Raw genomic sequence first — 16,868 nt, 5'->3', positions numbered from 1 at the left:
AGTTAGTTATGCACTGGTACTGCTTCTTTAAAAACTAACTTCTTTGTTGCAAAATTATTGTATAAATTTACTGGGAAACTTCAATTCAATTTTACCAAAAAAAATTAGATCTTTTTATGAGTTATAGAATAAGTATTTCTTCTTTCAAACAAATTCGGGTAATAAATAAAAAAGATTAAAACTAGAAAAATACAAAATAGATCCAATAATGACAAGAGATGGATAATTTCATATGGAACCATATGGAGAAATATAGAAGAAAGGTGAAAAAAGAGGGAAAATGGTGAAAAGAAGGAAGAATGGTGAATAAATGAGGAAGAATGGTTTTAGGAGAATTTGTTAAGAAAAGAAGATTTGAAAGAATGTAGGTTAATTAGCCGTTACATGTTGTCAAGTGGGGCCCTTTTGATGGCTTTTTCAGCCTTTAGGCGCTCAATAGCGAGTTATTATATACGGTTTGCCAGAAATATAACGAGGGTGTTTCAAGATGAAGCAGAATAAAGTTTAAGGGAGGTTTTGGGTGACAACAAAGAGTTTAAATAGAAAACTGACAAAAACGTGATAGTTTAATGATGTTTTAGGGTATTAATATGTTGGGGGGCGAAGTACATCAGTAATCACTTTTAAGCTTGCTATTTAAAATATACGATGTATTTAAAGATTAGCCAATTCGCGTAAACTTCAAGACAAAATATCTTAAATTTTTGCATCCTGAGTTTTTGAGCTGCTAATTTGGAATTTGAGACTTAGTGTCCTAAATAATTTTTGAGGTGCTAATTCAAAATTCAGGACATAAGATTAGAATTTCTGGCCATAATTTTCGAACTTTATGACACTATGTCATGAGGGATTCAAACTTCATTGAGCGAATTGGCCAATCATTAAATGCATTATAAGCTGTAAATATGTATAACATGCTTAAAAGCGGCTCGGGACTACATACTACTGCCCACGGGCGGGGAGTATGTCATTTCTACTATTTTGGTGTGCTCTAAGCCTCTACTACAGATAAGGTAATTTGCATGGGTTAGAAATTCCAAGAATAAAGATTCTGGTGATTTCAAACAAAGCGCTATTATGCATTTTTTTCTCTACAAAGATGAAAATCTTGAAATAAATAGGTTCCATTGTGTTCGCAGGGGGTAATTGGCCTCAAAATGCCAAATGACAGCAAATAAGCAGTTTGACTTGTACAATCAAGAAATCATGATAAATGTAGTTCTGGACATCTGGTAAACATATAACTAATGCAAATAATTACAAGGCGTAAGCTACAAAAACAAACATTTGAAATAGGGATTATTTTTCATGGTATGACCTTTTTTAGGCCACTCTTTAAATTTTGTCCCATGTTAGCCCGGTGGACTAAACTTTCCCTTTAAGAGTAGTTGAATGAATTTCTCCTCTCCTTTTTATTTCTTCTGGCAGGCAAATTTAGCCCAAACGCGGACCGAATTTAAAGAGGCCTCGGAAAAGGCCATTTGTGCAAATGCCCCAGGAAATAGCTCATCTTAGAACAACTTTTAACTTGCTCTCCACCTGTTCTCGCACTTTCCACTGCATCCAAATAATATTTAAAAAACACCTTAAGTAATGGCAGGAGAAAGATGGTAATAGGCTAATAGCCTAGTAGAGATTCATCTGAAAGAAGGTTTACCTGCAAATCATTTATTTCCTCGTCTGTAAGTGAACGCTCCATGGACCGATAAGCTATCCTGTAGCAATGGCTCGTCATTCCTTTCTTATTGGTGAAGTTGTCGATCAATTTCACCTGACATTAGAATTGGGAGCAACGGTCACTAGACAGAACTCAGGTTACAAACACGACCCTATAAACCTACTGTACAATTGTGGTGATTGGCTTCACTAGACAACCCATCACCCCTCTCCCATCCCAGGGTATGATGCGAAAATCACTTAAAAAGTACTTGAGTCGGCATAGTTTACTTTTTACTTTGGAGAAATGAACTAATGATATCAATGAATAGGTGCCGTCAAACGCGTCGAGTTAGAGAAACATTTCAAATATTCAGGAAATCTAGCAGGATAGATATTCATGAATTTAAATATTGGGGTATATCCAAGGAAATAACCTCTCTATCTTCACAAGGTAGGGGGGTAAAGCCTGCGTACACAGTACCCTTCCCAGACCCTGTTTGTGGGATTACACTGGGTTTCTTATTGTTGTCTTTTTTTGTAGATAAGCATCCACAGTGAAATCTTTTAACCAACATTAGCTGCCAACATCTATTGTACTTAAGAATTTGAGCTTGCATTTATTAAGCTAAATAGGATTTAGGTTTCCACATTTTTACCTTCAAAGAAACCAACTTTTATATGAAACTCATCTAAACAGAATGTTTAATGACCATTGCTCTAGTGTGAATGTCCCTCAAATATAATTACTAACCGTAGACGTCTCCCCGACAAAATATAAAAATGAATAACTAACAGAAACAAAACAGAAAAATTTTAAGACCTGGAAAAAATAATAATTTAGTATTTTAAATTACTAATAAGAGTCAACACACATTAATGAAGGGATCCTCATATCTACAAGTTGGATTGGCAGAAAGTAGAATTATCATGTGGACATACCTCCTCGGCAAGGTCTCCAGCAATTCCTCTAACAACTTCACAGAGATTGTTCTCAGTAAAGGAATCACTGATCCAGAAGCTCATGTCTTTATAACAAGGTGGATACTGCAAAAATTAAGGAACTTCAGTCTCTTAAACACTAATAAATCCACAAACAAAATTATGCAGCCAAAAGTGGACCCCTTAAGTACATTCTTCAAATAAAAACTTGCACTTAAAGAAATGAAATGCTCAAAAACACATATAAGAATTGGATTCTTCAAATGCTTAAAAAACCCATAAAAACATTAGCAAACAAGTCCTACCTTAGAAAATGGCTTAAACTTCAATCCCAGCCGGCCGCTAGAAAACTACATCATGATCAAGAAAATGTCATTGATAGCTACCAAAACCAATATTGGCAATAGAAAAGGAGGGAGGTGGGAAGAACTAGCCGAAAAAGCAGAACAAGGTTAAAAAAACGAAAAACAGGACAGATGAAGAAATTACTTGGGAAGTGAACCGCTCATCAGTTGACCAGAAAAGACGAATATCTGGAATATCAAATAAAACCATAGCCAAGCGCTCCAATCCAAGTCCAAATGCCCAAGCAACATTGTCCGTTCTACCGCTTCTTTTCAATATCTCTTGTTCTGTCACTCCACAACCTAAAACTTCCATCCACTCATTCTGTAAAAGAATTTAACAGCAAGTAGATCATAATAAAAACTATACCAGAAGCATGAGTCCATCTCCTATCTATTTTCAATAGCTCAAATTGGTCTTTGCTCTGGCTTTTCTCTCGAGGTTTCATCTCTATTTATTGTACTTTCTGCAATACGTAAGTGCTTTCCAATTCTTTTTTGGGTAATAAATGCATATATTACTTGTCAAAGAATAAGGTAGTATTATTGACGTTCTTGCATAATAATATCTTAGCTCAAGAATTACGGAGAGGGATAAAACATCAATAATGCTATCAAATATCACTAAGTTTAGCTAAAAAGTTTCTCTTTTTGTGCTTCACGTGAAATGGTAGTGTTGTGCAGTACATAAACTAACAAAGAATCATTTTCTTTTTAGAGAAGAAGAATTAAAAATTTGTATATCGATTTCCTCTATGCGTAAGAGTTCAATATTCGGAAGGCTTACGTGTGCTTACTTGTATATCCTTTTTATTTTGTGACTTCTGGGTTCGATGAATTGCTGTGTAAACTTCTCTTTGTCAAAATAGAGTCTCTAACAAGGTCTCTAGTCCTATGTAAAACCTTAATGATACATAAAAATGTGGATCTCACATTGTTATTGTATTATATTCAATTAGCGAAGAACCAAGTTTATCATGCAAGGACGAAGCACATTGATGTTCGGTATCATTTCGTACGAGAAATCATAGAAGAAGGTGGAGTCACGGTGAAGAAAATTCATACTACAGAGAATCCTGCTGATATGCTGACAAAGGTGGTGACTGCGGTCAAGTTTCAACATTGTTTGGATTTGATCAACATTGTTGAACACTGAAGATTGAAGATGAAGACACAACCAAAATTTGTTATTGAGAGAGAATTGAAAATGTGGAATTTTGCCAAGGTGGAGATTTGTTGAAATTGGCAAAATGTTTGTCCCACATCGGTGGGAAAACAAAAGTTGGGGGGATTTTCCCCCTATAAAAGAAGGCTTAATGTTTAGGATTTAAACACACCTCTCATTTGCCTTCTCATCTGTTTAAGGCATTTGTATCTTCTCTCTTTAGTATTATTTCACTTGTATTTTTGGAGTGAAATAAAATATTGGTTGTGTCCGAGGAGTAGGCAAAATTAGCCGAACCTCGTAAATTCTGGTGTTCCCTTTATTGTTGTTTTATTGTCTTATTTATTATTTGGTGGCTGTCATAATTTTTGGTATAGTAGTTGTGACTTATTCACACTATATACATTTGGCTTCCGCAACAATTGGTATCAGAGCCAAGGTACTGTCTAAGTATGCTCTGTGGTTGCAGCATAGTCTGATCTTCCACATCAGAAAAGATTTATCTTGGTAACTGAGTCAAGGTTCTGTCTGAGTATGCTCTGTGGTTGCAGCTTAGTCTGATCTTCCACACCAGAAAGGAAATAATCTTGATTTGTGTCGTCAGCTATTAAATAATATTTGTGTCAAAGATGGGAGACAATAAACAAGAAGAATCTACATCAAGTGTCAACAATACGTCATCATTGGCATCTTCGCTTATGACAAGAATTGTGTCAAATGCGAAATTTGCGGTCGAAATATTTGACGGGTCCGGACATTTTGGGATGTGGCAAGGCGAGGTTCTAGATGTCCTTTTTCAACAAGGGCTAGATCTGGCCATTGAAGAAAAGAAACCAGATGTTATTGGAGAAGAAGATTGGAGAATTATCAACCGTGTTGCTTGCGGTACCATTCGATCCTACCTTGCTAGAGAGCAGAAATATCCATACACAAAGGAAACTTCTGCAAGTAAATTATGGAAAGCACTGGAGGATAAATTTTTGAAGAAAAACAGTCAAAATAAATTGTACATGAAGAAGAGACTGTTTCACTTCACCTATGTTCCTGGTACCACGATGAATGAACATATCACCAGTTTCAATAAGTTGGTCACAGATTTGCAAAATATGGATACAACTTATGATGATGGTGACTTGGCCTTGATGTTGTTGGCGTCACTTCCTGATGAGTACGAGCACCTTGAAACTACTCTACTCCATGGAAATGACGAAGTTTCTCTCAGAGAAGTTTGTTCGGCTTTGTACAGCTATGAACAAAGAAAGCGAGAAAAACAGAAGGGCGGAGAAGGAGAAGCACTATTTGTGAGGGGTCGTCCTCAAAATCAAACGAGGACAAAGAAGGGAAGATCCAAGTCAAGATCCAGACCCAGCAAAGATGAATGTGCCTTTTGTCGAGAAAAAGGGCACTGGAAGAAAGACTGTCCGAAGTTGAAGAATAAGGCCAAATATAATAATGGAAAGGCCATTATGGATTCAAATGTAGCTGATTGTGATGATTCAGACTTCTCATTAGTTACAACAGAGTCATCAACATCATCAGACATATGGTTGATGGACTCGGCTTGTAGCCATCATATGTGTCCCAACAGGGACTGGTTTGTGGAATTTCAAGAAGGAGAATATGGAGTCATCCACACAGCGGATAACAGCCCTCTTACCTCATATGGCATTGGTTCAATACGATTAAGGAACCATGATGGAATGATCAGAACATTAACAGATGTTCGATATGTACCGGATTTGAAGAAGAATCTCATCTCTGTGGGAGCCCTGGAATCAAAAGGGTTCAAAATCATTGCAGAAAATGGAGTGATGAGAGTATGCTCCGGTGCACTAGTGGTAATGAAGGCTAATCGGAAGAATAATAATATGTACCGCTATCGTGGCAGTACAGTTATTGGGACAGCGACAGTGACATCCAGTGACGACAAAGAGGCAGAAGCAACCAAGCTATGGCACATGCGCTTGGGACATGCTGGAGGAAAATCCTTGAAAACTCTATCAGATCAAGGATTGTTAAAAGGAGTAAAGGCTTGCAACTTGGAGTTTTGTGAGCATTGTGTTAAAGGGAAACAGACAAGGGTTAAATTTGGTACAGCGATCCATAATACTAAAGGCATTTTGGATTATGTACACTCTGATGTTTGGGGTCCTTCCAAAACACCTTCATTGGGTGGGAAGCACTATTTTGTAACCTTTGTTGATGATTTTTCCCGAAGAGTATGGGTGTATACAATGAAGAGCAAAGATGAAGTGTTGGGAATTTTTCTCAAATGGAAGACGATGGTGGAGAATCAAACAGGCAAGAGGATCAAGTGTATTCGCACAGACAATGGAGGTGAATACAAAAATGATCATTTCAATAAGGTCTGTGAAAATGATGACATCGTCCGACACTTCACTGTTAGACATACACCACAACAAAATGGAGTGGCAGAACGTATGAACCGGACCTTGCTGGAGAAGGTACGGTGTACGTTGTCCAATGCTGGCTTGGGCAAAGAATTTTGGGCTGAGGCAATTACATATGCATGCCACCTCATTAATCGTCTACCATCTGCTGCTATTGATGGCAAAACACCATTTGAAAAATGGTACGGAAAACCTGCTGTAGATTATAACTCTTTGCACGTGTTTGGCTCAACTGCATATTATCATGTGACGGAGTCAAAATTGGATCCAAGGGCAAAGAAGGCTATTTTTATGGGAATTACTTCTGGAGTCAAAGGATATCGCTTATGGTGTCCTATGACAAAGAAAGTAATATTCAGCAGAGATGTTACCTTTGATGAATCTGCTATGGTAAATAAGGTAACAGAAGACACCAAACAAAATAAAGGTGCTTCTAAGCAGGTGGAGTTTGAGGGAAAATTTATTTTTCCTACACAAGAAGCAGAGGAGGAAACAAATGAAGATTACCCTCTGGAAGGAGAGCCAGTAGAGGAGATTCCAACTCAGGAACCTCAACAACAACTTGAATCAATAGCAACCAGCAGGCCAAAAAGAACAATAACGAAACCTGTTCGTCTCATAGAGACGGTTGCTTGTGCAACCTCAATTGTAGCTGATGATGTTCCTACCACTTATAAAGACGCTGTCCAAAGTTCAGAAGAAGATAAGTGGAGGATTGCCATGAATGATGAAATACAGTCCCTTCATCAGAATCATACATGGAGATTGGCCAATCTCCCGAAGGGAAAGAAAGCAATTGGGTGCAAATGGGTATTTGCAAAGAAAGAAGGATTTCCTAACCAAGTAAATGTTCGCTACAAAGCAAGATTGGTGGCCAAAGGATATGCTCAAAAGGAGGGAATTGATTACAATGAAGTGTTTTCTCCAGTTGTAAAACATTCCTCCATTAGAATTATGTTGGCTTTGGTAGCACAATTGGATTTGGAACTAGTTCAGATGGATGTAAAAACTGCGTTTTTACATGGAAACTTGGAGGAGGAAATCTACATGACTCAGCCAGAAGGATTCAAAGTTGCTGGAAAAGAAAATATGGTGTGCAAACTTGAAAAATCGTTGTACGGATTGAAACAATCTTCTAGACAATGGTACAAGCGATTTGACGAGTTTATGTTGCGGCAAGGGTACAAGAGAAGCAAATACGATCATTGTGTGTATTTGCACAAGCTTAAAGATGGTTCCTTTGTATATCTTCTCCTATATGTTGATGATATGTTGATAGCTTCCAAGAATTCGGAAGAAATTGATAAGTTGAAGATTCAACTGAAGAAGGAGTTCGAGATGAAGGATCTGGGTGAGGCAAAGAAAATTCTTGGCATGGAGATAATTAGAGATAGACGTTCAAAGAAACTCTGTTTATCTCAGAAAGAATATTTGAAGAGAGTACTACAACGTTTTGGCATAGATGACAAGACTAAGCCAGTTAGTACTCCACTTGCTCCCCATTTTAAGCTAAGTACTACTATGTCGCCAATGGATGAAGCTGAACGAGAGTATATGTCAAAGGTACCATACGCAAATGCTGTTGGTAGCTTGATGTATGCAATGGTTTGCACAAGGCCTGACATTTCACAAGTTGTTGGAGTTATTAGCAGATATATGCACAATCCAGGGAAGGAGCATTGGCAAGCTGTGAAGTGGATTCTACGGTATATTCATAATACTGTAGATGTCGGGTTAGTTTTTGAGCAGGAAGACAATCAGTTTGTAGTTGGATATTGTGACTCAGATTTTGCGGGTGATATGGACAAACGAAGATCAACTACTGGTTATGTGTTTACTTTTGCAAAGGCACCAGTTAGTTGGAAGTCTACTTTGCAGTCAACAGTTGCTTTGTCTACAACAGAGGCAGAGTACATGGCTATTACAGATGCTGTGAAAGAGGCAATTTGGCTTCAAGGATTGCTAAAGGAGCTTGGTGTTGAACAAAAAGGTATCACAATTTTTTGTGATAGTCAAAGTGCTATTCAATTAGCGAAGAACCAAGTTTATCATGCAAGGACGAAGCACATTGATGTTCGGTATCATTTCGTACGAGAAATCATAGAAGAAGGTGGAGTCACGGTGAAGAAAATTCATACTACAGAGAATCCTGCTGATATGCTGACAAAGGTGGTGACTGCGGTCAAGTTTCAACATTGTTTGGATTTGATCAACATTGTTGAACACTGAAGATTGAAGATGAAGACACAACCAAAATTTGTTATAGAGAGAAAATTGAAGACGTGGAATTTTTGCCAAGGTGGAGATTTGTTGAAATGTCAAAATTTCAGATTCCCACATCGGTGGGTTAGCAATAGTTGGGGGGATTTTCCCCCTATAAAAGAAGGCTTAATGTTTAGGATTTAAACACACCTCTCATTTGCCTTCTCATCTGTTTAAGGCATTTGTATCTTCTCTCTTTAGTATTATTTCACTTGTATTTTTGGAGTGAAATAAAATATTGGTTGTGTCCGAGGAGTAGGCAAAATTAGCCGAACCTCGTAAATTCTGGTGTTCCCTTTATTGTTGTTTTATTGTCTTATTTATTATTTGGTGGCTGTCATAATTTTTGGTATAGTAGTTGTGACTTATTCACACTATATACATTTGGCTTCCGCAACAATTGGTATCAGAGCCAAGGTACTGTCTAAGTATGCTCTGTGGTTGCAGCATAGTCTGATCTTCCACATCAGAAAAGATTTATCTTGGTAACTGAGTCAAGGTTCTGTCTGAGTATGCTCTGTAGTTGCAGCTTAGTCTGATCTTCTACATCAGAAAGGAAATAATCTTGATTTGTGTCGTCAGCTATTAAATAATATTTGTGTCAAATATGGGAGATAATAAACAAGAAGAATCTACATCCCAGCGCATTTCCACACCACCTGAAGAACTAGAAGGATTAGGTTGAAGATTCATAAATCTTTGTCACTTTAAAAGAAATTTTGCAGTAGAAAGATGGTTTCTGAAGATTTCTGAAAAAGAGGACAAGCTATAAGATTTATACACGATAGAAATGAGATAGAGGAACATCGCCAATGAAGTGAAGATCGACAAAATAAGGAAAAGCAGCAGAGGATTGGACCCCTCCTGAGTCCACTGATCTGCTGGAAATTTAACAGGGAAGCAACCAACTACATCATAATATCAGATACGATCCATAGGTATTGTTACTTCTTACAGTGACTTCATCCTATTATCTAGCAGTCTACTTAGCTCTCTATAACTGCCCTAAAAATCAGGTGCTAATTGAGACACGTAAAGTATTAAGATGGAAAAAAGCAAGAAAGAATAATAAAACATGCAACTATCACCCCCCCCCCCCATCACACTTCTAAGATGAGATGAACATAAATAGCTGGCATCCAAGGACCACCTGCTAATGATGTAAGGAAGTCATATAGTAGGAGAGAGGTTGCAATGCCGATATTTATATGGTAAATAATAGTCAAATCCTCATGACTCATTATTGGTTGCAATCCCAATATTTATATGGTAAATTATTGCGAAATCATCATGACGCATTTAGATCAAGAATCCTACCAAATAGATGTCGTGCCAAACCCTCAAGACATTTCTTTAAATCTTCTGCGGCATGTGACGTCGCATCAGTACCTGAACCCTCCCAATCATTTGGAGCAAAGACCCGTACACCCTCCATCTACACAGTATCGCAAAAAACCATTAAAGGATAAGTCCACACAGAAATTTGCATCTCCGGAGAAATATGTTTGCAGGTAGAGAACCTGGTGGAATACAGGGTAGTGAGTTGCATCAATCGAATCTCTACGGTACACATCTCCGGTAACGAGAAAATGGGTGTGTCCATTCCTCAGTAGCTCAGCTTGATGTGCGCTTGTGTGGCACCTTAGAACAGTTTGAGAATCCACATAATATGTGTCATTGTAACTCCTGCTAACATGATCAGCAGGTACCAAGACTTCATCAAAGTTCTGCAGGTAGGAATCCACAAATCGCAGTAAGAAGAGAAAGAAACCAAAGTTAATAACTTCTTGCCAAGATAAATGAACAAAAGGGAAACATCCAAGTGCAGTATATGCATATCCTATCATTAAACATGGATGAACGCCGAAGACGAATAAGAAACAGCTTAAAGACTATATAAGCTTTTAAGTTTAAGAGCTCATGATTAGGACTACATTTCTATTGGCTGGGGTCTGTGTGCTTCTGGAAAACGCAAGATGCACAAAACAAATATGGTGTCTAAAGATACTTTTTCTTTGGGTTGAAACTCAGGACATTCAAACAATACAATAGTAATCCATTATAAATTTCACGGCTAAATTTAACTCATTCCCTAGGGATGAAAATTACAGCTATATTAGCTACACCTAACATCCTTTCTCCCAGGTTTTCTCAATCAACCAAGATTCTCAAATATCTAAGGTTTCCAATGCTAATAGATCTAGGTGCTGCATTTCAAAATTATAAGATATACTTCAAGTCCTACCTGTACTAGTTGCACTCCAGTTAAGATTAAAAATGGAACCATTATATAATGCCAGGGGCGGGCAAACTTTCCTATCCTAAAAGCGATCATAAATTTGTGTTCCAGTTTGATACCATCATAGAGCTATTCTTCCTAATTATACACACATGTAATAACATGATTAAGAGATGTAAATCAAGCAGCTGAAAGCGGTAGATATACTGAATAGTATCTCAACCTATCATTGAAAATTTTGATGATTCTAAAGGCTTCTTCACTACCACTCTCTATAGGTTGGTGACTGAATGATTGATGTGCCTGACTCGTAATTGACGGGAATGGTATTCTTGGCCTTGGAGTTAATAGAATTAGGCCTTCAGGAGTAGGAGGGTAGAATTAATTACTCGACTTAGCATGAGGAACCCTATAAATAGGCCAAAAACAAGGACTTGTTGGGACCCTAGTTTTAGTGGAAAATTACACAGATGCTAATGCTAGCTTTATGAATATAGAAAAAATTTGATCAATGGGATAAGAAAGGACCATAATTCTAGCACAGAAACGCCAGAAAGCAGATATTATTGAAAAGACAAAATCTTGAAGAGCAAAAAAATGCTTCCTTAACCTTTTCGCACCAACCTGTCTAATAGAAACAATTGGGCACAGATCATCAAACTTGTCAAACTTGTCCGGATAGTTTGTGTCAAAATAATCATAGATCGCATTCTTAAGGATGCCAAGCGGATGCTGGTTCCTCCTATGAAGCTGCATTCCGAGCTTTGCAAATATTGTATCTGGAATATTGTTTGTGGGGTCATCCCTTACTATTTCTGTAAATTCAGTGATCACGTTAGTACCAATTACCAGGTGATAGAATAAAATATTCTCTCTGTTAAAAGCACTATCAAGGGAACAAAAGATGTACAAAAGATGAAAACAAGCTTTACTCACAAAAACACAATGGATATGCATAACGCCATGGTTATAACTTATAAGTGAAGATAGAAACTGTCTATACTTGAAGAGTTACAATTTTAACAAACTACAAAAGAAAAAAGGAGAAATACAAAAGGTAAGACATATAAGAGCCCGTTTGGATTGGCTTAAAGAAAGTGCCTTTTCAGCATAAATAACTTTTAAGCCAAAAAGCAATAAGTTGGGATTCCCCAGCTTATTTCTTTTGGCTTGTTTTAAGCAATTTTTAACTTATTTTAAGCACTTTTTAAGTTTGCCAAACACTAAAAAAAACTTTTAAAAAGCTTAAAAGTTGATTTGACCAGCTTAAAAGCTAATCCAAACACCCTCTAAGACTGAGCTTGGTTACTTGTCTTCATGCCTACAAGAGCTTTTCTGAAAGCCCCAGAGGGCCAATTCTATTTGATACACAAAGAACAGGAAAAAGAAAACAAACTCAAACCTTGTTTGTTCATAGGAAAATCTGAAGAAAAGATATTAATTTTATTAAGCACAAAGTGGGCACCTTCCCATACAAAATAGTCTACTAAACCACCCTGAACAAGGACTTGAAATTACAAGAGAAGGCCCTATAGCAAGAGTCTGTTTACATATAAGCGACCAATCCAAAAAGCCAAAAAAGGAAAGTAAAAGAAGAAAAGTGTTACTATTTTGAAGAACTCTCATCTCACGAAAAGAAGGAAAGGGAAAAAGATCCACCAAAACTAGCCTTGGAACTGTAAAGGCTTTAGTTAGTCCTTTTTCAGCATCTGCTTGCTGCTGGTTTATCACTAAAATTACCTTCAACAATCAAAAAACTAGCCTTGAAAATATGAATCCGCACTTCAACTCCTCGGAAGTGTTATCTACTCCTCTCCATCCATACACACCAAATAAATATAGTGATGGTTTCCCACACCTTTTTGCGGTTACTTTTGCTGTACAATAGTACAAACGCCATTTGAACAAGAATTCTCTAATATAACTTGGTGAGTTGGCATGGTCCACTGAATGCCTCCCATAAAACAAGTGACCGGCAATTCATCGCCCAAAAGAAACAGCATTGCAGAAACAGATAGTTAACCATCTATTCAGCTTTTCACAAACAATTACCTTGTTGCTGGTACTGGTAGAATTAGCATTGATGTGTCAATAAAATTTTCTAAAAAGCCAGGTTGGACTGGTCTGGTGATCAGATAGATAGGTCGGGTTTTTTAGTAACTACCCAGCAGCTAAACAACAAATTTAACAAGAACTCAAATTTTTTAGATGGCAACAGCACAGATACTGAAGCTACACAGAGTACACTTTCTGAACTTGTTTATTTCTTCTTGTATTTGTGAATGGGTGATTCTGAAGTTCATTACAATTAGACAACAACAACAACAACCACCCAGTGAGTTCCCACAAGTGGGGTCTGGGGAGGGTAGAGTGTACGCAGACCTTACCCCTATTCCGGAGAGTAAGGAGGTTGTTTCTGAAAGATCCTCGGTTCAAGAAGACGAAAAGAGACACTATATTAGTATCATCAATAGAACCATAGGAATAACAACAACATCATAAGAACCAGAAAATAGATGAAAAACAATATCAAAAATCAGTGAATAAGGCCCGGCACTACAAAAACGGAAGAATAGTGTGGACACAACAATAATCGCTAGCAGCCTAGGACAAAACCTTATTAGACCAGCCTCCCACCCGGAACGAAAAAAATGCTCAGCTACTTCATAACCTACCACCCTAATGCTCGACCTCCACACCTTCCTATCAAGGACCATGTCCTCGAAAATCTGAAGTTACGCCATGTCCTGCCTGATCACCTCTCCCCAATACTTCTTAGGCCGCCCTCTCCCACTTCATTACAATTAGAATTTGCAAAAATATGATCTAGCCAAAAAATAAAGTACATCTGCAAATTTTAATACACCTGGGCTTGAATACCCTCAAATGGTGGGCAAACTACAACATTCCAATATCACTATATACCCAGAAGAGAAATTTACATTCTAAGATCAAAAGTATTTGAAGTTCAGTAGCACAAGTCATGTAAATAAAATTAAAGTGAATACACCAATGTATAGAACTTGAACCTTCAAACATTTAATGCACCCAAGTCATCAAAATGGAAACTTTTTTCTTTTTCTTTTGATAACCAAGAAATCCCCGGGAACAGCAGGAACAGTGCACGGTTCGATATATATTGAGCCCACCCATCTACTATTCTCCGCTTAAATACCAGATTTGTGTTCCGTAGCATGTTCGACCCGTGGCGTGCCCCTAACGCTCTTACCACTAGACCAAAGCCCTAGGGGCTCATCAAAATGCAAACTTTAATAGCTTCCACTGGTGAGCAAACTACAAAAATACCATTTCATAAACTACCCAGAAGCTATTACTATAACTACTACGTCTTAATCCCAAACTAGTTTAAGGTCGACTATACAAATCTCAATATCAATTTGCTCCATTAAAAGAAAATATTGTGCTCCATTTGGACCCAATTAGACTGACCCAGATGAGAAATTAAATTCTACAATCATAAAACTTCAAACTTTTCTACATATCCAATGAAGAAATTCAAACTTTACTAACCGAAATCATTTAAATTGGAAATTGAAGTGAATATACTAAGAAATAAAACTTGCTACAACTACTACGCCTTAATCACAAACTAGTTTAAGGTTTGCTATACAAATCCTCAATATCAATTCTGCTCCATTTGGCCCCAATTAGACCGGCCCGGATGGAAATTTTAGATTTTACAATCATAAAAATTCAAACTTTACTACTTATCTAACAAAAACGATTCAAACTTTACTATCCCAAAATCATGAAACTGAAAATTGAAGTGAATATACAAAGAGATAAAACTTGTTATTCCCCGTAAGTATACTGACCATCTTTAGAAATCTTGACTCCACCAAGCTCAAGAGCAGAGACTACTGTTTGCCTCCTCTTGGGAAGAGCAGAGGAAGTAGAAAATGAAGAGAAGGGGAGGAGAAGTCCAAAGCCTCTAATGCCATTCTTGGGAAAGTATAAAGTGGGGTTGGAGAGGAAAGTGGATTTAGCAAATGAAAGAGCCATTGCGTTTGCTCTCAGCCTCCACCCAGTGGCGCCGGTTATCCTCTTTCACGACGACCCCTCCCTTAAAAAAAGGAAAATAAGTGAAGATATACAGTTCGCCTTTGTTAATTGCGACTTACAATTTACAGGACTTTTTCCCTAGCATTTATCTTAGAAAACAAATAAGTATTTTGACTAAATTACCCTTAATTAAATATATTGCATATTGTTAACTTGACGCATTGGTATATGTAAATAGGGGCAAATTTGAAAAATAATAATTAATTCATTCTCGATTATATCAAAATGAAATTTATTTTATACCAAAATAAAAAATTCAAAAAATCATTATTATGGACGGAGGGAGTAATGTGAAGGCATGTTATGACACTAGGTGACAACATATAATATGAATTGGCAAATTTGTTATCGTAAGCCCGCAAAAATTGGCGTTATGTAGCCAAATGTCACGTCCTTAGCCTTCAACTAAGCGCATGTGCGCCATTTGACAACTTGCTCACGATTTTATACAATGTGCTCATGTTTTTGTTATGCCAAGTCAACCTTATTACACTAAAGATTGCTAAGGGAATGTTAGAACACAAAAGCATTGCCAAAGGAAGCCTTTGTATTAGAAAGAACTTGATTATTTTGCTTGGTGAATTTAAAAATGAATGGCACATTTATATACTAGTCTCGTTGGGGCTAGTGTGTAAATATTAATTGTCATACAAGTCCTTTATTATTTACAAGTAAGACCCCTCTCTAGAATTTTCTTATAGCTAGAATCTTACAGGGACTTTCCTAGCAAATTCATAGGGTTCTAGGGTCTTCCTACGGAAACCTATATATTTCTGTAGAATTTTCCTATAAGTTCTAGCCTCTTTCCTATATAAGTTTTCCATATGGCAAAAATATATGCCAAGTGTCACCTATGTGGAATGATGATGTGGCAGGCCATGACACTCTCCGCTACCCAATTTTGTGGCGCCCTCGGCACAAAGTATCGACGCGTACGCACACACCTCACCTTGGTGTCGTTGGATATCTTTGTCTATTAGCATCATGCCCTTGGAGCGGTTCGTCTACCCATGTCACAAGGTACTAGTCACCTTTCTTCTTTCCCCACTTGTACTTTGGACGGCTGGCAATGATGGCCTCGATCAGTGCCCACCGAATTCCTCTCCTTGATCTTGGCCTGAATCTCCCCAAGACTCAACCAAATCTAGCAGCTTTTCAAGCATCGGGCCTATGCTTCCATGTAAGGCCCCGTAAAAATTTTCCTAAAACCCGGAATTTCGTGGTGCCAAGTTAGGATTATGTGTTAGAAATTGCTGTCGCGGTTTGGACTTTTTGGATTGAACGTTAAAGGAAAATGTTTTGCAGAAGTGTGCGTTTCTGCGGCCCATTATGCGGCCGCATAATCACTTTGTGGGCCGCATAATGGCCGCAGAGTGAGACAGTCTTTTTGGCCAATTTTGAGGTCAATTTCGCGGCCAATTATGCGACCGCATAATCACTTCGCGGGCTGTACTTTGGTCGCATAATCAGCCTTGGACTTTTATGAAGGGAGATTTTGTGGTGCATTATGCGACCGCAAAACAGGTTTACGGACCGCATAATGGTCGCAGACCGAAGCAGAAAATTCAGGTCCCTAAGGGACACTTTCGCGGATCGCAGATTCATGTTGGAGTTTCAAATTTCTAATTTTTAGACCCCGATCCCATGTCGATATATCTCATTCCATACTTCATTTTAGCCCATTTTCTGGTGCTTTTAAAGTGAAAAGGGGAGTCTTAGAGGGAGGAAGTGTTCTTCATAAAAAATTACTCATCAATTCTTGTATA

At 37.7% G+C, this 16,868-nt stretch overlaps 1 protein-coding gene across 1 annotated transcript; it reads right to left on the bottom strand.

Annotated features, from left to right (window-relative positions):
* Positions 1 to 1,108: 1,108 nt before the first annotated feature.
* On the bottom strand, positions 1,109 to 15,158 carry LOC104235697 (phenylalanine--tRNA ligase, chloroplastic/mitochondrial). The gene is given in 11 exon segments (XM_070174354.1): positions 1,109 to 1,557; positions 1,658 to 1,771; positions 2,599 to 2,703; positions 2,904 to 2,948; positions 3,088 to 3,306; positions 5,694 to 5,698; positions 9,404 to 9,439; positions 10,098 to 10,215; positions 10,301 to 10,507; positions 11,644 to 11,834; positions 14,856 to 15,158. Coding segments are annotated over 11 exon segments (1,278 nt in total). The 5' UTR covers positions 15,043 to 15,158; the 3' UTR covers positions 1,109 to 1,506.
* Positions 15,159 to 16,868: the final 1,710 nt, after the last annotated feature.

The sequence above is a fragment of the Nicotiana sylvestris genome, chromosome 5 (genome assembly GCF_000393655.2).
Source record: "Nicotiana sylvestris chromosome 5, ASM39365v2, whole genome shotgun sequence".
NCBI classification, from domain to species: domain Eukaryota; kingdom Viridiplantae; phylum Streptophyta; class Magnoliopsida; order Solanales; family Solanaceae; genus Nicotiana; species Nicotiana sylvestris.
This window is presented reverse-complemented; position numbering and strand designations above follow the sequence as displayed.